Raw genomic sequence first — 18883 nt, 5'->3', positions numbered from 1 at the left:
CACGCGATGGGCGAGGGAGGCTGATGGTTATCAGCACGTCCCATCCGTAGGTTCTGGAATGTTTGTCGGGTTGTCGCGGGCAGATGCGGGCAGGAATTCCTTGCTTCTGCCATGCTGGCACCGTTCGCCCAGGTACATATTAATGCATGTTGTAATCTCCAAATTCTGGATATACGTATACTTTAGGTACTTCAGGTACCCAAGGTAGTAGGTACACTTTTGTCGCACTTAGGTACCTAACCTCCTAACCTAGAAGTATAAACATCCCCGTATCCTATATCTACCTAAATACATCAGGTGCTTTAAGACACCCCAAAGTTTACAGGTACATCACATAGGCACGCAGGTAGGTACGGCTTAAAGGATGGCTTCTAAAATCAATCACTTAAATACAGGTACCTCCTTACCTTATCTCAGGTACCTACACCCGCCTTAAGGGGCACCCAAGGAAGGCAAATAAATACCTACCACGTAGGTACCTCACATATATCAGTGCATATTGCAATACAATATCTCCCAGTTGTGTAGCTATTCGCCTCGACTTAGCCCTCTTCCTGTGATCCCAGGATACTAGTTAGCAATCGACCAGTATGCGAACCTTTTAAGATGCCGAACCTGATGAACCGTTGATCTATTAGGAGGATAGCTAGGAGCTAGAACTGCTAGGTAATTGAAGGCTTATTTACCTATATCAACCGGATTCAGGTGAATATTGCCGATCACGGTGAATATCAGCTCCAGTCAATAGGATGGCTGGGATCTACAGCCAGTCAGGCTAGACATCCATGACTTTGACAGCATAATTATAATCGGGCGCCACTCGGGAGAGTTGTAACAGCGAGAGAGAGAGTGAGAGAGAGAGTGAGAGAGAGTGCGTGTGTGGCGTATCTTGCCCGTCGTAGGGAAAGAACCTGAGGCTATCGTCCCTGTGTCCCTTGCACCATTTCTCGCCCCAGATCCGGCATCGTTCGGTAGACAAGTTGCCTGGCAAAATAATAGGCGAGCTAGGGGAGAGAAGGTATCGTGTATTGGACGATACTGGGGGTCGGATGCCGGGAACCGAATAATCTGCATGTTTCTAAGGATATCACAAAACTAGGCGAGACCCCTAAAAAAGAAAGAAGAAACAAAACTCCTTGTTGTGCCACGAAGCGTATGCGATGTCGCATCATGGAACAGAACCCGTGTCTCATTATATTTCAACGTGATGTAATCCTTTACCTACAAGTTTTTGCCCGCCCCTTTGCCCCGGCGCGAAGCATTCCCGATAACCGTTTGAAACCCCTCTAAGCGGCCTTCTTGGCGAACTCGACGCGCAGGATCAGGTGCTTGAACCCGTAACCGTCCATCTTGCTGCAAGCCTTGACGGCGTCGCCCCGATCTGCGAAGCTGATAAACGCGAAGCCCTTTGCCAAGCCGGTTTCGCGGTCCTTGGCGAGGAACACACGGGTGACGCGGCCGAAGCGCTCGAACATGTCGCGCAGTTCGGATTCCTCCGCCATCTCGGAGACCTAGAATGGAGCCGTGAGCATGCATGCACGCAGTTATTGATAGAAAAGGAGGGGGAGAGAAAGAAGAAAAAGATATACTCACGTTCGTGACACGCAGCGTAGCCAAGTCATCCCGCTCGCCATACTTGCTGCCGCCCATCCTCTCACCGCCAGAGGCGCCACGATCTCCGCGAAGCGCAGGCGGAACGTAGCTCCCTTTCTTCCCAGCACCGGCAGCGCCGGCAGCGTTAGACGCGGCCTCGTCTCCCAACCCAGCCCCTAGGTCAGCGCCGCTGCCCTCGGCGCCCACGGGCGCCATGGTATCCTTGTAAGGACAACGGGCGGTAAAGTGCTCGCCGTTGCAGATACGGCACTTCACGGTCTTGTCCTTGAGCTTTTCCTTCATCGCGTTCGCGTTGGCGTCCTTGGACTCGTCCTTGATGTCTTTGCGCCAGTTCGTGCTGAGCCGGAAGATGATGTTCTCGCCGACCGACGTCGTGTCCATCTGCGGGCCGGCGCCGTCCTTCTCGGACAGGCCAAACTTCTTCCAGGTCTTGCGCTCGGCGACGCGTGGGTTCACCACCTCGCGGTGCGTCACTAGTCGGATCCGCCGCGTCGTCTTAACTTTCTGACCGTTATCGTTGTAGCGGTACGTGATTGTCGTCTTGGTGCCGTCCTTGTTCTGGATCGTCTGCGGGGGCGGCAGCTCGGCCGCGACCTCGTCGCCCTCGTCATCGTCAGCCCAGTCTCTGCCCCGAGGTCAGTACGGCCGATTGGCGAGGAGGCCCAGCGTTAGATTGCGGAAGGGCTTCTAACCTGTTCTTGGATGCCATGGTTTCCGACAGCTCTGCTCGGTGTTTTTCTACGATTGCAGGCAAGACGGATGACGAATCACACTTGATGTCGGCAGTCTAGTTTTGTGTGGCGGCCTGGAAATATTAATTTCAAGTCCGGGTTTCTCATGCAAAGTGTGGGGTTCGAAATATCTAGGTATCTTATCGGTGTTGCCCGCGCCACCAGCCACCTAAACCCCTGCCCGCCACAAAACTCCATAGTTACTTGTGTGGATCCCAGCCACCCCATCGACTTGGAGCTGATATTCACCGTAATCGGCAATACGCTCTTCAATTCCCAATAGCTCCCGGTTATCCTCCTAATAGATCCACGGCATCAGGTCCAGCGTCCTAAGATTCTAATAAGTAGCTAGTGTTGTGGGATCACAGGAAGCGGACCAGCCGAGAAGCACGCCTGTGGGTACACGCAAGCCACACAGGATCGTCCATATTCATTCCCCTAGTTTTATTCCTCTCCGCATTTCCTTTCTGCGCATTTGCGTGTAAGTACTATTTGAAGCTGCCTTATCTCATATACTACTTTAATAAGCGTTCTCGGGGGGTTCCGGAAGCCTCCAATCTGAGATCTTCTCTCGCTTGGGTATAAACAGAAATGTCGAGTGTTGTCGCCATGGCCGTACAGCGTCTTCGCAGACGTGCGTACGGCGAATAGATTGGTATCCTATCCCTCCCCTCCCCGTATCTTTAATCATAACTCCGTCATTGCGTGTAAGTAAGCCCTGCTCCCTCTCTTGGATATATCCAGCTGAAACAGCATCCAAGTTGACCGACATTAAGCTCCTGGGTAATTCCCGCATGCCTAACCCCCATTATAACCTTTACAGAAGAATACTTCTAGCCGTGCAATTGCACACGAGACGCGATGTCGTATCCCTCGAGTTTTACAATATTACTTGGTGATATACACGAAAAGAAAAAAAAGATAAATACCGGACCCAGTAGAAGGAGAAACGGGGAGAAAAAGATTAATGAAAAAAAAGGGGGGGAGTTCCGTATGAAGACGGCGTATTATCAAATACGGTATAGGCTTCACACCTTAATGCTGCTGGGCGCAGGTGTGCTGGAACGCTTTCCGGGGATTGGTGGAAGGGCGCACGTCGGCGGGGGAGCAGGAGGGGGCCCCTCAGCCAGCTGGGGCAGGCTTCTTCGGCTCAGCAGAGACTTAGGGCTAGCATCTACCGCCAGAGGCTGCTCTGGGGTCGACGGGGTCTCCTGTGGCGTCCTGAGAGAGGGTGCCGAGCGATTTGGTGGGAATAATGGTGGTGGCGCGAGGCCCGTCTCTTCGATCGAGGGTAGGTTGTATTGCTTGGCGTAAATGAACGAGTGACGATTGCGTGAAGACGAACTCTCAGCTATTATGGTGGTTCGTTTGTAAGCCAACTGCCTAGCCGTCGGAGTTGTCCACCCTCTTCGCATCTCCAAAGACGAAGCTGCTCTTCGTATCGGCTCTGGCGCGCTCATACGACTCCTAATCTCAGCCTGGACTGGACGGACGGCGTGAGGTTGACCTGTTCCGGCGCGTGGATGCGCTGGGATTTCCACGCTGCTGTGAGAATTGCCCTTAGCACGGTGTCCTGTATTGGTGGTGGCGCCACCGCTCCGTTGAGCTAGATTCCCGGGCTGCCTGGGGAATAAGCTGAAATTACGCTTCGATGCCTCCGATCTCTCTTGTGGCCTTAGTTTGGAAGTGGCGTGAGGTTGGGACGCGGACCTGGATGGCAGGCCGCCGGACACCTTTTGAGACAGGACTCGGCTGGTTGAAAGGGTTGATGAGTAGGGCGCTCTTGGAGACGGCTGGTCGAGAACAATCGATAGAGGGCGCGAGACTGAAAGAGCCATTGGGGAACTCCTTCGAAGAGGCCTAGTAGACCCGTCCCGATCGGGCACTTGCTGCTGGCTCACTCCAGAGCTGGAACTAGGGAGATTCATCGTCGAGTACCGTCGATTAACTGTTTGAGGTATACTAAAGTTGGGTACGGATTGGTGCCTGCCGTCAAGAGCGGAAGACAAGACGTTTGGCGAGGCCGGATCCGGGTGGATGCTGAGATCTACGTCAGGATCGAAGTGCGGGATCATCATTTGCATTGATTGTCTGCGGTTAACGATTGCGGCGGCATTCGGGCGTGGCCTGGCCTCCTGCATCGGCACCGGGCTCGTCATGGCGGGCGGGCCCTGACAATCGTCGTCGTAACTAGAGAAGCTCTCGCGAATGGGGGAGTTGACCGGTGATGATCCCGCCGAGGACACGATAGTTGGCTGGCCAGATGAGATGAAGGAGAACCGGTTACCACTAATACCGCCCCCGCTATCCCGAAGATTTTCCAGCCGCAACCCATCTGATGATATCATGCTCACGGTAGTCGAGACGTCATCTAGAGTTGATTCTGACATGCGGGGATTGGGGGTTTCGCTTTCGTTGGAGTCGACGGGGACGCTACCTGGAGTCCACGAGAAATCCTGCGAGAGGATGCGCGAGAACCGGTCCGGATCCCGAACCACCAGAGTCCTCTGGCTGGCCTGAGCCCTCAGCATAGCGGTTTCGTCGTCCCCCTCGGCTTTCCCAGTCTCCGAAAGCTTCTTCTTACCCCCCAGGGACTCGATTTCTCGCCTCAAGATGGCAAGCCATGTGTCCACTATAGTAGTGTAAGTTAGCAATTGTTATGTCCAGGTGACTGGGATTACGGGCTGTAAAACATGTCTCGGGTAATCCCTAACACTCCACCATCCCCTCCGCCTCAGACAGGCCGCCCGGATAGACGGAAAGGGGCTCACAGGCAGGGCTAATATTTACGTACTGATCTCGGGGCTTTCAAAAACCAGAAGCATGTTGGAGACCTGCCGCTTCTCGGTCCCCCTCAGGGCGAGCTTCGTTCGAAAAGACTTCGTATCCGATGACGGATTCCCGTCCGCGTCTGTAGAGGAAGCCACCCGAACAACCCAATGCCTCCCGGGGATCAGGTCGGTGGCATACGCAGCCGAGTCTCGAGTGAGATGCAAGACTTTCTCGGGTAGCCTGTCAAAGGAACCCTCGGCCGCGTACTGAAGCAAGTATCCCGAGGTAATGAGTGAGTAGATCTTGTCCGTCCATTCCGGCGCGGACTTAGACTTCTTCTTCTTCTCCGATTCGTCCTGATCCAGAGCGAGATCGCTTCGAGAAGGGTCGTTCTGCGTCAGGTTACTTTTCGAGCCGCCCAAGCGGACCAAAGCATCTATCGAGGTAAGGCAGGTCGGTAGCGTCGCATGCTTGATCGCTTGAGGGTACATCTGGAATAGCGGCGGCGGGTCGAAGGTCGTAACCGAACCTCTGCTCTTCGAAGAGGCCGGTTGGTGAGATTTGCTCTTGCTGACGCCAATACTGCCCTGTCGCGTTTGCGACATCGACGACGGGGTATCGGGTACTGTAGACCTCGACGAAGCCGGGCTGGAGAGAGAGAGTTCTGAGCGAGAGTGTTGAAGTCTCTGGGGCCAATTCCCGATCTCGGCTAGCGAGTTGCGTATTCCGCCGTGTCGCGACGACTCCCGTTGAGACGAGGGTTCCTCCGCGGCTTTTTTATCCTTCACCGTCTTGGATTTGCCAAATATGCTTCTTATACCGATCTTGGATTCGCGCTTTGACAACCTCTCCGGGCGCAGTGGGACTCTGGTTTCGTTCTTAAGGATGGTGATATCCGGTGGCCGTGCCCGCCTCAGGTCGCGTGGGCGATTGTAGAATGTTTCGAGATTTGGACTCCTCGCATTTGCAACATTTGGGTCCGCCATCGTATAGGTATTTCTAGGGGGGGGGGGGGGGGGATGGGAAGGGGGAGTTGTAGTTAACGTCAGCGAGGCATTAGCGACTGCGGATCTTCTGGACCGGTCTTCAAGTAGGCAGGTATAGTATATTTAAGAAAGGGCCCAAGCGGTCTAAAAGACGGAACGGCACGCCGTGGAGGTGCCGGACAACATACGGCGCGTAAAGAGGAAGAGACCGGCGCAACAAAAGGAGTGACGTCTCAAAAAGGCGTGCGAGATTTTGAAGACCGTAGCTAGTGACGGTAGCGCTCCAGAATATCGATAGCTACAAACGAGTAGGCTCGCGAGGAGGGGAAGGAAAGAAAGAGAGGAGGGGAACAGTGAAGGCCCGTGAACGCCAGGTCAAGGCAACCTTGTAGTACCCAACGCGAGGCGCGGGATCGGCCTCGGAATTTCAAGTTGACAGACTACCGCCAGTCCCGGCGCAACTAACCAACGGGGTCTGACTAGTAACTCCTTCGCTTTAGACTAAGTGGGAAGTGGCCAGAGGACGACTTTTAGATGTGGAGTTGAGGTGAAGGAGAGCAAAAAAGTCTAGATCGTCAGGCCATGAGAAACGAGCCGAGAGTGGAGGGGGCAGTTATCGGGGAGGGTAAAATTAGAAATCAACCGCTCCGAGTTGATGAGGATGGTAGAAGGCTGAAGGTTGGGTACAGTCTAGTATAGAGGGGTGTTCGATATGCGAGATGAGGCCCTGCTGGCAGTCTCATGTTCTTCTACTCGCGGTCTCAAGTGGGAAGAGGAAAGAGAAAAGGAAGAGGGGAGGGTAGAGGGCGTAAGAGTGGACACAACGAGCGTCTTGCCTGCATACATATTGTCATCTCACGTCCGTGAGAGAGGGAAAAACGAGAGAATCGGGCTGGGCTAGGCGAGGATTCGCGAGAGGGAACCCCTGTCCCAAGCCAAGGACATGGGTTGGACCGTGGACGGCAGGGAAAAAGAGGGCAGAAGGGACTGTGCATCCCGGTCAGGGATCTCCAAGCGCGCCGGTTGCCCAAGACCGTGCGGCGTGGCGTGGACCTGGCGTGTGCCATCGACAGTACTTATCGAATACCAACGCCTCCCTTTACCAGGTGCATAATGGATACCAAGAGCCTTGTTCGAGTTACCTAACGTACCGTTGATGTCGTCGTGACTCGAATCCTATGAGGCGGGAGGTCTGGTGGCTGGAGTTGCGACGAAGAGGTCACTCGGGCTGCTAGGATTCCCTACCGACATCCTTACCTACCTAGCTCTGCTTCACTTCACATACCCATGCGGGTGCACATATATCGCGAGGTAGTATTTTCTATCGTCTCTTCTATCGTCCCCTTGTGTGTATTTTCGAACTCGCCAACCGAGATCGCTTTGGTGCTATCTACGAAGACAGGCCTAGTCTTCCCGAGCGCTAACGCGAGAGACTGGCTTACTCGACAGCCCCGGAATAGTTACCTACACGTACATACCTACTTACATGAAGCACAGGTATGTATTATGTAGGTAGGTGTGTGGACGGGGATAAAATTGTAGACGGGGATGTGTATGTACATATGTAAGTAAGTGTAGGTGTAAGTAATATACAGGTATGTATGCACGTCAAAAGTCCCTCCCCCTCCCCCCCCCCCCCCCCTTTTCCTCGAACACTGCCACTATATGCGTCCCTTTTCTCACTTCTCTTCTTTTCTTTTCGTCGCTCGCCTAGCCGCTTCTTATTCGGAAGAAGGACCAGATTAGAGCGAGAGGCTTGGAGATCTTGCTCGGAGAGAAATGGAGAAAAGTCCCGCGTCGCTTCGGGGCGCAACAGCAAGCGGCAGACTATATGGCTACCTACCTACGGCCAATTATCGTCGAGTTCAAATCTCCGTAGCTAGGCTCGTCACGTTGCGTGTGTTCCGGGTTTCCAATGTTGTTTTGGACCTGTGAGAAGAGACGCGGCTGCAGGGGTCCCTGGTGACCAGGACAAATCAACAACCGGCCGGGATGTGATCTCGCTGCTGACTCGTGGTGAGCTGCGAAGCATTGTTTGGGGCAAGGGAGGAGGGGCAGAGGGGGCTACGAAACGACTTTGAGTACAAAGTCGAGCCCACACATTCTCTCGATGAGTCCAGTGGCCGCGAGAGAAGATATCGTCACCACAGTGAAATGCCAGGGGTGCCGCATGCTCCTGGTTCTTCCCCAGCGGAGGGGGGGCAGGGAGGGGATTCAATGTCGCATTCTCGACAACCGCGATGCCCACTCCCCTCGAGTTAGGGTTCCAGTAGAGATCCCTTTCCGGCAATGGGCTTAATATATGTCACACAAATGCCGATAAACAATTGGTGGTGTAGTCGACGAACCCGATTGAACCCATCCGATACCACCCACACGCGCATGGATGGGACAGAGGCCGAAGGGAATAGGCGTAATAGTCGTCATGGTAGCATCGTGGCTCGGGATTACACAACCAAGAGGACCACACGGTACCACATAGCTGAAAGCCTGTAGGGACTATTGAATTTTATCGCCGCCCACCTTATATGTGTAGATTGGTGCAGTTTGGGCGCTCTCACGCCCACACATGATATCTGCACTCCACGAATCTGCAACGCAAGTGATGTAGTTGTCCGAGTGTGCTACATTACACTTCCCCTTACACCCTCCTTGGTCTACGTATCCACTGTGAGCTGCGTGTCTAAGTCAAGAAGACATGGTGGCCGTACGGCATACAGTTCCTACATACATACCTTCTAATACGTGCACTCGTATATCACGTACCCAGGGTAAGATATGTTTATGTTATGTACCGCAACATAACGACCAGTAGTTATCTGATCGATACGACATACAGAGACGATCCTTGCATCTATCCACAATCCACAATTGCAACGAACCTCGGGAGGCAGATGCCACGGTATTTTCTGTAGATCATTTTCCAAAATTAGGTCGAAGCCTGGGCTGTCGGTCGGCTAGGGTTCCTGCCACCTATTTACCTACCTACCTACGTCTGTATGTGTATGCGTGTGTATTAGCACGGACATATCGTCTACCTAAGTAGAGAGATTGGGGCGGGAAGAGGGGAGCGTAGAACTTCAGGGGCTGTTCGCGCGCTTTGACACGGGACACAAATTATGAGCAGGTTAGTTCCCATCGAGATAGGCGATAGCTTCGCTGTGTTGTTGCATTGATCGCATTGATTGACATCGGCCTGACTAACTAATCGGCGTTCAAAAATAGACTTGCCGACCCAACTGTTACGAGAAGTGTAGGCAGGATATAAACCTACACACATGTATGTCTCATTCAGACGTCTCTCTCTGGTCCCTTTCATATGCTAGCCGAACCTCCACCATTGACTCGATGGAAACAGAGAGAGAGGGGGGGGGGACGGGGGGAAGAGGCAGAGAGGGAGGGGAAAAGGGAAGAAATAACCCAACCCATATTACATCGCAACCCCCGTGATCTCATACTACGCGGAAAGGAGGGTGCTTGCATGTTGCATATGCCCTCAGCTGACACTCACATTCTCCTCCGTATAATTCTAACATGAGGATACGACACCGATTGCCCTCCGCTCGTCATAATAATATCCTTGAACATCATTTTTGCTTACGAGACCAACTTATATTGTCCCTCTATAGCCCCCGTGTGTAGAGATACATGCTAGTATAAAATATAGGTACCTGAGGTAGGTGCCGTAATGCACATCCACCTGGAGCATCCAAGCCCAGGGGAAATCGTGGGTATCGGCATCCGGAGATTAAATCGTCTTAACACCTCAACACTGAGACGTCGCTACACACACACCTGCGACCTGCGCGAGCTTCTATCAAGTCGTTATAAGCGTGTTATGCCTCGCCAGACTCTATGACTCGCACACACGTAGCAGTGGCATTGTGGCAAAGGCGATCAGGTGCTGCGGCATCTAGGCTGGCCGGAGGTCTCACTGTGACACATCGTCCCTCAGTATTTCCGCACATACGTATGGTGGCGTCGACTCTTCCAAGTTCTGTCCCTGTAGTTCCTGTGGTTCCTGCAGTAGTATGAGTAGGCTGGGGAGGAAGTGGGGACAGAAGGGAGGGCCAGGGATAGCAGACAGGAGCCGAGCTGAGCTCAGTCAAGTCAAGCTTCGAAATGGTTCTGAACTTCAAGCTAGAACAGCTGTCAAGCTGCGGTCGCACAACTAGGCTCCGGGGTAGATTTTGGGAGGTAGACCTATACTGTTTCGCCCAGATCGACAGTATTATGAGACTTACTATCTACACAAACTGCCGTACTTCAGCTCGGCGTTACAAGTAGCGGTTCACGAGCGCGCGCCAGCACATTCCGCGAGAGCCCCCATCCTCCCCTTCCCACCCTCTTCTTCGTCGCTGATACCTACCTACATAATGAAAAAACAAAAAAATAAAAATAAAAAGCATGCGCCGAACACCGCCTACCCCCTATAGTCGAGAATCCTTTGTGGCTGGCCACCTACCAGGCAGCCAACCAACCAGTAATCGCTACTGTCATTCCGCAGCGACTCCGGTCCGGAACTTGTTGGGTTCCTCGATGAAGGCACTACTTATTTACCGAAGACATTCAGGGTTAGAATCCCACTGCTTCGTTACAGGGGTGTGGTGATTGTCAACAGGGCCGCCACGCGTCGAGGATGGTCGTAGAGATTGCTTTATCCACGTTACCCGAACCACCGGGTCTGAGGCGGCATTGACCATCAGCAGCCGTGTCCGCCAAGAGCTAGAGAGAAGAGAGAAGACAAACTTGCTATTAAAAAATTAATAAAAAATAAAGTATTCCTCATTGTGCCCCCTTACCAATTCTTAGGATATTTTTTCAAGTCGTGTCCTATGTACACCTACGTAACACGCCTAAGGCAGCCGCACCAAGGAAAGAGATTGAAAATCGAAGAAGCAAAGGTTAGATGCCTGGCTGCGAATCAGGAGTCTACGATCGTCGAATGAACGGCTGGACGCAGCCATATGTGTCGATATCACCGGTGGCTGCAGCGTCGGGACCCTCCCCCCCCTGAGCCGCAAGAAAGCAAGAGGACAGAGAGGACCGAGGAAACGGAGAGAGAAGAGGGGTGGAAAAGGAGAAGAACATCCTAGTATTCCCCAGGTTTTCGAAGGGCATATTGGCAAGTCCACAGTTGACCTGTAAGGTCGAGGCGTATGCAGTTCCCGGGCGTGATGGATGTAGGGAGTATGGCGAGGAATAGGCCGAATAACAGAGATGGTTGTCGGGCTCGTCTACGACAACAGGTATAACACCATCGCCAAGCGGGGTAGGAATCCCGAAGGCCGCGTCTACTAGTTCGATATTCGCCGCCGGTTCTCGCCAACCCGACAGTAAGCCTCTATTGCGCGGGTCTTCCCTAGGTTAGATCCGGTAGCCGGCTGTCCCATGTCCGTGAGATTTACGAGACCTTAGATAGGGAAGGTCGTTAGGCACAGGCTGCAGCATCTCTTCCAACTATTGAACGCACCCGCCACAGCTGCGATAGAGAGAAAGTCATCACATTTCGTGCATACTCCTCAGCCCCTAGCCCGCATGCCGGCTAGCAACCCCGTCCGAAGGCTGCTCAGAGGGTCGCCGAAGTGGAAGTGCGTGCTTCCCGCTTCGCAGGAGAGTGCCGAGCCTGGGCCGTGGGAGGAGGAGGGTCTCTCGTCTAAGCACTTGCTCGCCAACCACAGCATGGATCAGATGCCCCAGCTATGCGGTGTTCTGGTTCTTGCATCAACCATCTCCTACACGCACATCGAAATATTGGATATGGACTTGGGCTTTATCTTGGCCACGGCGTCTCGAGAGCATAGCAGACGTAAGCAAAACAATATTGACAAGGAAGGAGTCCGAGTAGGGGCGCCGGTCGAGCCCGAGTCTCATTCGCCATTCGGCATCGGATCATAACACTATTGGAATATGCGTCTGTATCTGTATCTGTAATATCTGTAGATGCGCCAACCCCCTTTCCCCTCCCCCCCCCCCCCATCGAGCACCGAAGAGTGCCGAACCGGCATAATGTGCCTAACCTGTCCCGCCACCTTTTCTTTTCGACTACAAAGCCACGTACCATCAGGTGACATTCAGCAGCCCTCGTTTAGGTACCGAAAATTGGATGGTTCCCGAAACATGTGCGGATGCTGGCGCCTCGTCCGTCATCGAAGCACTGGGAAGAACTTCCTCTTGGGATACTGCGCGTTTAGGCAACTACTCCCTAGCCAACCTTCTCTCGATCGTCCCCCGGGAGCAGACGCCTGATAGATCGGCGTGGCTGGGAAAGAGGAGGGGGGTGCTGGGGAACGATGCTACTATGAATTACCCGCCCGCGATGGTAGCCATAGGTAGGCGAGGGTGGGAGCGAGATATCGCAACATGCGCCATTCCCGGCGCATCGTTCGACTGCCATCGAGAGAGAATGTGAGATATGACACCGTACGTACCACCCGTAATTTCTCCTCCAGGCGTAGGCCACCATCGCCTGGTAGCCACCACCGGGTGCCTATATGAAGACAAAGATTGCCGCGGAATACGTAGGTATATGATATATATTACAGACGTGCCCGTCGGATCGAGGAATAACAAATGGCGGGCAGATCCCATTCATGCGCGGACACGAATACGTAAATCGAGCAATGTCCATAGTGGTGGTGGTGCTGGCAATGATTGCATTGTTCTGATCAACATCTATTGCCGTCTCTCATCATCGTACACCATGCCTAGAGTCCGCGCCGGCTAGGCCGTGTGGGAATACAGCGAAGGCAGGCAGATGAGTGGGAATAGCATCCCGCCTAGACCCTCCCTAGAGACCTCGGATTGTCTCCTGGTCGGCAGCTCCGGCACTGGCGCGGGCGCAGCGGTCTTTCGATCCAAGGCACTAACAACCTCGACCACCAACAAGATACGTCCGTTGCCCGCCCACCTCCATACATAGCGGCGATAGTGCCTCGTTGAGCCGAGCGAATTGACGAGCGAGGCTTGGACAAGTGATTCACCGAACATGCGAGCGTAGCCGCAGATTGCCGCAGATTACGGGTTGAGCAGCACGAAACCCGTGACAACCTATCGCCTATCGAAAATTCACAGGTCTGCTGACGGGTATTGGGATTCGTCCACGGTGGTGCTCGGGACAATTGACAGTCTAGATTACGTAGCGTATGACGGATGTCTTGTGGTTTAGGCGGAAATGGGGTGACGGATGAGCCTCGTGCGATGGAGCCAGGGAGGTGCTGAGGCAAAGAATGAATCAGTCATCTGTAGGTTAGGTGCCTCCTTAGGTAACCTGATGCAACGGGTAGGTACCTCAAGTAAGGACCTCCCTAAGGTAAGTACCCCCTAAGGTACGTTAGGTGGGTAGGTACCCTCATCCTCGGGTTCAGTCACAGTTACGAGAACGCAACGTCATGGGGTAACAAGGTCACGGGATCCGGGAGTCAAATGCCCCCGCAAACAAGCAGACACGACACCCTTGCGCGGTAAGCATCAACGTGAAGGCTATTCTGTGGAGGGGTTAGGTACCTAATGTGGGCAATGGACACCAAGTACGTAATTCTATGTAGGTATGCGTAATTACCTACATACCTAGGTACCTAGGTAGGTACCTACATACGTCTAGATACCTGCCTAGGTACCTCCAAAGGTAAGCGTATACTTGGGGATCGTTCATTACTAATAGATAGGTACCTCCTTAGGCAGGCCAGCAACCAAATTGATTAGTACCTATAAACTACAGGTACCCTACCTACCTAAGTATGAGAGGTAGGGAAGCAGGTACCTACTTCGGTACCTAGGCATGCAGACATGTACTCTAGTGGTGTTTACCTTGTACACACAGGCTAGACCGTTGTTTGTGCATACCTACCTATGTAGTGTATTGCATATGTAGGTATGTATGTGCAGCCTACCTCCTCCCGGCGAGCTAACCACCAACCCGCCAGCCCATCCATCATCATCGACTTGTCTCTTCTACCTACCTGCCTATGTGCCCGCCTCTCTCACTGCTGCTGTTTGTCTGGCTTGTCTCGTTCACCCATCTATCAATCTAGGTGCTCTCTTCCTCTCCGCCACCTGGATGGGCACGGCGCACTGTCTTTTCCGAATAGCTCCAGCTTCTCCAGCCTCCTCCGGCTGGCTAACCAGGTGCCCGCATTCTCCTCCTCCTATGAGCAGAGTAGCATCTGATGTTTCCTCCCCCAACCAGGTTACTCGTGCCATGATCGCCTCCCTCATCCCTAGCCTTACTCCGCTTCCCTAACCATCCGCTGGGACCGCCACCCTGCATCGCCTTAGTTACCTACTCCATACTTTACCTCGTCCCCACCACGCTCGCCTCTGGCCTGTCCCTGGTTGGGGTCTGGTGGCTAGGACGAAGTCGGCCCTGCCGACTACCCTTGGGTCTGCCCGTCGAAGAGAGTTTAGAGCTTGGTCCATGTCCATCTGTCCCGGGTTACTCGAGGGCTGAAAGCCGCCTCTTATGTAACCTAGACCTCCGAAGGCCTGCCTACCTGACTTCATACTTGAAGACTGCTCATCCTCTTTGCTGATATGGCTCCCGACCTCAACTCTCTTCCCCCATCACCACCACCACCACAACCACCACCATCATCGTCGTCGTCGTCATTAGTACGCCCGCGCATTATGACTTCAAACGGCAATGGCAACGGCAATGGAGACTCCGCCTCACGCGGGGAATCCGCGTCGCCCTCCCCTCGGTCCGCATCCACCTCCCTGCAAGCCGCCGCAACTATGAATGCTGGCCTTCAGCATGAACCTACGAGACGTATGTCTTTCCCTACCCATTGAGTAGGGCCTCCTTAAGACTGCCCACCTGCTGATGCGAGCTTTCTTCTTTACAGGCTCCTCCAGCGGCTCCTTATCGCGGAATCGACAATCACCGCAAACCGGCCGACGACGCTCTACCGTCTTGATGAACCTCCAGCTCAACGACCCGTCTGTCCCCGGCCCCGGAGAGATGGTTACCGAGAGCGGTAGCGGCCATAGCACCACTAGCCCTCACCTTGTATCTACGTCCCCGCTTCTCATCGGCGGGGATCCGCACCACAATAGAGCACCAAGTTTGGGGGAGCTCCATCAGGAACTAGAGGCGGAGCAGGAGGCACAAGTAGTAAGTGACGCGGCTCGTCCTTAACCCCCGGGGCGGCAAGTAGCTAATCTATGTGACGGCAGAACCGACTCCTGCACATGATTCGCCAACAGCAACTTCAGCTACAGCAACTTCAAGCGGCTCAAGGCCAAAGCCAAACCAGCGTAGCCGCCGAAGACGCGACGCCTACGTCGGAGAGATCAAGCTCCGTGGCGTTGCAGAACCCGGCTGTGCCATCCGTCCTTCCCGCCCCATCCACGTCGGTTCCTCGTTCGCCGGTTCTGTCGCATCCTCGCTCTTCCTTCGATATGGCACGCGACGCCCTGCACCGGAGGTCTAGGACCCCAAGCCGTGGGGCACCATCTCCTAGAATGAGGTCGACCTCTATCAGCGGGGAGGGTGGAGAGCCGCTTATTTCCGGCGTTCGTGACGAGAGTGCTTACTATCAAGCCGAGACCCAATCCTTAATCCGCGAGAACCAGATGCTGCGTCACAGAATCCGGGAACTCGGTACGTATAATTACCGTACTATATTGCAGTGTATAGAGGGGATCGCTGACTTCTGTCTAGAACGCCAATTGAGCGAGGCTCATGCCAACGCGTCGCTGACGCGAGAACCGACACATCATTCTCATCTCACGCAGTCAACCTCGGTATCTGAAGAGGACAGCACGACGCTCTCGTCTTCTACGCCTGCAGCAACCCCCGGCATATCCCAGACGACTGCGGCTTCGGACGCGGCCAAAGAGGACTAAAATGATTCGGTCTTGGCTTGACCGTATAAATTTGGTTTAGCATAAAAGGCGTCTGGCTGCTGGACTCATCGAGAATGATGAGCTGAAATTATTTACCTGGTTTGACCGACTGTTTCGGCGTTTGTAGAACGGACTTCAAGGCAGGGCAGGGCAAGAGGGGCGCTTCGACGAAACTCGAGAAACTATCGACAAATTCTACGTGGTCCCTCGGCGCATTATCGATGGTATTATGGTCTGGACGGAATACTAGCAAGTGTACACGGGCGGGCTTTCTAAATAGTTATAGTCCCGCAAAATTGTGGTGCGAATCACTAGGGAAATCCTAGACATGCCGTTCCCAAGCGAACGAGCGCGATAATATTTCGACTGCGCATCACCATTGATCAAGACTGCGAGTGAATTTTTTGCTTCATCAGGCATTCTAGGTCCCGATCACTGTTCAGGCAGGTATGTTTCCATTGTACACCTCATGCTATGGCGGGTGTTCGTAATCAGTAGGGTATATGAACCCATACGCAGCCAAGAAATCGTAAATCGTTTGATGTCGAAGTTGTCTCTGATAGACAGACTAATGCTCCGTATATAGCGTATCTAGTTATTTTCTGGAATCCTCATGTCTAACCTAATGTAAATACATCTGGCGCCTCCCGGCGGTTGATTTCCAGGGGACGGACGTACATATTCCAATCCGGTCCGATCCTCCGATCCCACCTGAACCCCAGTTCTATAAGCAACTCCGAGCCTTCTCCGGTATTGGGAGGGTCTTTGTACGTAGGTATATTATTACGATTATCATTTGTTTTACTTCTCTACGGAGTCGCATATCTACCTACATCTGGGAAAACTCCCATTTTGGGGTGGGATTCCCCACCTTCAATGTCTAGACTTACGCCCTAATAAAATGGGGTGTTCATTTAATGCATATGACCGCTAGGATAATATTATGGATATGATAATTTGCATATTCAATTATGAATGTTATTCTTGTGGCGATTGAAGGCAGTTGCGACCGAAAGAAGTTGCCACCGAAGGCAGGAGAAGGAGGTTACGAGGAATAAGTACCTCTACGTACCTCCCGATAAAGAGAAGGGTACGGAGGTACGATACTACGACTGCTTAATTGAATATATCATACGTACTAACTACACCCCTTCCTACCACGGGGTCCACCTATCAATAGAATCGTCTTTTCCTAGATGTAGATATGCGACTCCGTACTTCTCCCCTTTTTGTCTCTCTCGCCCTCTCCTCCTCTCACTTCGGGATCTCCGAACTCCATCAGGAACCCCGCAAGATGTTGTTGGCCAGGTCGGCCCGATGCCGACTTCAGCAGCCCAGTTTGACGAACCTGTCGCGTTTGTTCTCTAGCGAAGCGCCTGTCGTGACAGATTTCACGCATGTGGTAAGTTCTTGCCGAGACCTCCTCCTCCTCCACTTCTCCTCTCCCGGGGCACGATGCACCCATACGAAAAAGACCTCTTGTAGCTCGCTCACTGGTGTCGTGGTGACGTGGCCGGCCGCTGCAGGTAATAGGCGGCGGCGTCGTGGGCCTCGCGGTCGCGCGGGCGATCGCCTCCCATCCCTTCGGTAGCGGCGGCGGCGGCACCGACACCACGCTGCTCCTCGAGCGGCACGCGCGGGTCGGCACCGAGACGTCGTCGCGCAACAGCGAGGTCATCCACGCCGGCCTGTACTACGGCGCGTCGTCGCTCAAGGCACGGCTCTGCGCCGCCGGCCGCCGCGCGCTGTACGACTTCTGCGACATGCACGGCGTCCCTCACGCCCGCATCGGCAAGTGGATCGTCGCGCAGGACGAGCCGCAGCGGCGGGCCCTCGAGCGCATCCGCGCCCTCGGGAGCACCGGCCGGATCGACGCGCCGACGCGCTGGCTCCGCTCCGCCGAGGTCGCGCGCCTCGAGCCCGCCGTCCGCGCCCGCTCCGTGCTCGAGAGCCCCGAGACCGGCATCGTCGACTCGTACGCGCTCATCGCCAAGCTGCACCACCTGCTCGAGGACGCCGGCGGCATCGTCGCCCTCGGCTGCGACGTCGTGGCCGTCGAGCCCGTCGGCGGTGGCGGCTGCCCCGGCAGCCGCGGCTGGCAGCTCACCGTGCGGGAAGCCGCGACTGGCGGCCAGGACGTCCGCATCTCGACGTCGACCGTGGTCAACTGCGCGGGGCTGGGCGCCGCGCGCATCCACAACATGATCGTGTCCTCTTCCTCGTCTCCTTCGCCCGTCGCCCCCGTGCGCCTCTACTACGCCAAGGGCAACTACTTCTCGTACGCGTCTGCGACGCCGCGCGTCTCGCGCCTCATCTACCCGGCCCCGGAGCCCGGCGCCGCCGGGCTCGGCACACACCTCACGCTCGACCTGGCCGGCCGCATGCGCTTCGGCCCCGACGTCGAGTGGGTCGACGACCCGACCGATCTCGCGCCGAACCCGCGCAACCTGGCCCGCGCCCTTGCCGAGATCCGCACCTACCTCCCCGCCGTCGACGCCGCGGCGCTCGCCCCCGACTACGCCGGCATCCGGCCCAAGCTGCGGCCCGCGCCCGCGCCCGCGCCTGCGCCCGCGCCTGCGCCCGGAGCGAAAGGGAAGGCGAAAGGGGGCGTCGGCGACGATTTCGTCGACTTCCACATCCGCCAGGAGGACGGCTACGCCGGCTGGGTCAACCTCCTCGGCATCGAGAGCCCCGGCCTGACCAGCAGCCTCGCCATCGGCGACCTCGTGCGCGACATGCTGTACGCGAGCCACAAGGTCGAAGGGTCGCCCGCGTTGTAGCCCGAGCGGCGCGAGAAGAGGCTGGCGCAGACACGAGCAGTGTCAGGGGTTGGGGATTGTTTTCTACCTTCGTCTGCGGGTGGGAGATGGTGGATAACAACACCCAGGAGCTAGGCTGGGCAAGAGAAGACAAGATGGGAGGGACGGGGCATGT

At 54.7% G+C, this 18883-nt stretch overlaps 3 protein-coding genes across 3 annotated transcripts; 1 reads left to right on the top strand and 2 right to left on the bottom strand.

Moving 5' to 3' along the window:
• Positions 1-785: 785 nt before the first annotated feature.
• Positions 786-2434, bottom strand: GGS23DRAFT_557623 (eukaryotic translation initiation factor 3 subunit-like protein). The gene is made up of 3 exons (XM_051515718.1): positions 2307-2434; positions 1594-2239; positions 786-1511 (listed from the first exon to the last, which is right to left on the bottom strand). The coding sequence occupies exons 1-3, from the start codon at positions 2321-2323 to the stop codon at positions 1287-1289; spliced, it is 888 nt and encodes a 295-aa protein (XP_051373798.1). The 5' UTR covers positions 2324-2434; the 3' UTR covers positions 786-1286.
• Positions 2435-3257: 823 nt separating this feature from the next.
• On the bottom strand, positions 3258-6129 carry GGS23DRAFT_408105 (uncharacterized protein). Its single transcript, XM_051513649.1, has 2 exons — positions 5140-6129; positions 3258-4977 (listed from the first exon to the last, which is right to left on the bottom strand). Exons 1-2 carry the CDS (start codon positions 6101-6103, stop codon positions 3374-3376), a joined length of 2568 nt encoding a protein of 855 aa, XP_051373797.1. The 5' UTR covers positions 6104-6129; the 3' UTR covers positions 3258-3373.
• An 8599-nt stretch (positions 6130-14728) lies between these two features.
• GGS23DRAFT_603753 (FAD dependent oxidoreductase) lies at positions 14729-18729 on the top strand (the record flags this gene model as incomplete). Its single annotated transcript, XM_051519509.1, has 5 exons — positions 14729-14870; positions 14947-15215; positions 15278-15704; positions 15765-15876; positions 17541-18729. 5 exons carry the CDS (start codon positions 14729-14731, stop codon positions 18727-18729), a joined length of 2139 nt encoding a protein of 712 aa, XP_051373796.1.
• Between the last annotated feature and the right edge of the window lie 154 nt (positions 18730-18883).

This window comes from Durotheca rogersii (genome assembly GCF_024521655.1).
Source record: "Durotheca rogersii strain YMJ 92031201 chromosome Unknown GGS23scaffold_5, whole genome shotgun sequence".
Lineage (NCBI taxonomy): Eukaryota > Fungi > Ascomycota > Sordariomycetes > Xylariales > Xylariaceae > Durotheca > Durotheca rogersii.
The sequence above is the reverse complement of the archived record's forward strand: the minus strand, read 5'-3'. Positions and strand labels throughout refer to the sequence as shown.

Bases quoted from the DNA above. Each gene is read 5' to 3' on its own strand.
- GGS23DRAFT_557623 (XM_051515718.1), bottom strand. The intron at 1,512-1,593 runs GTGAGTATATCT...GCTCCATTCTAG, and splicing joins CTACGCTGCGTGTCACGAAC to GTCTCCGAGATGGCGGAGGA.
- GGS23DRAFT_408105 (XM_051513649.1), bottom strand. From the start codon at position 6,103: ATGGCGGACCCAAATGTTGCAAATGCGAGGAGTCCAAATCTCGAAACA. The intron at 4,978-5,139 runs GTACGTAAATAT...ACACTACTATAG, and splicing joins TTTTGAAAGCCCCGAGATCA to TGGACACATGGCTTGCCATC.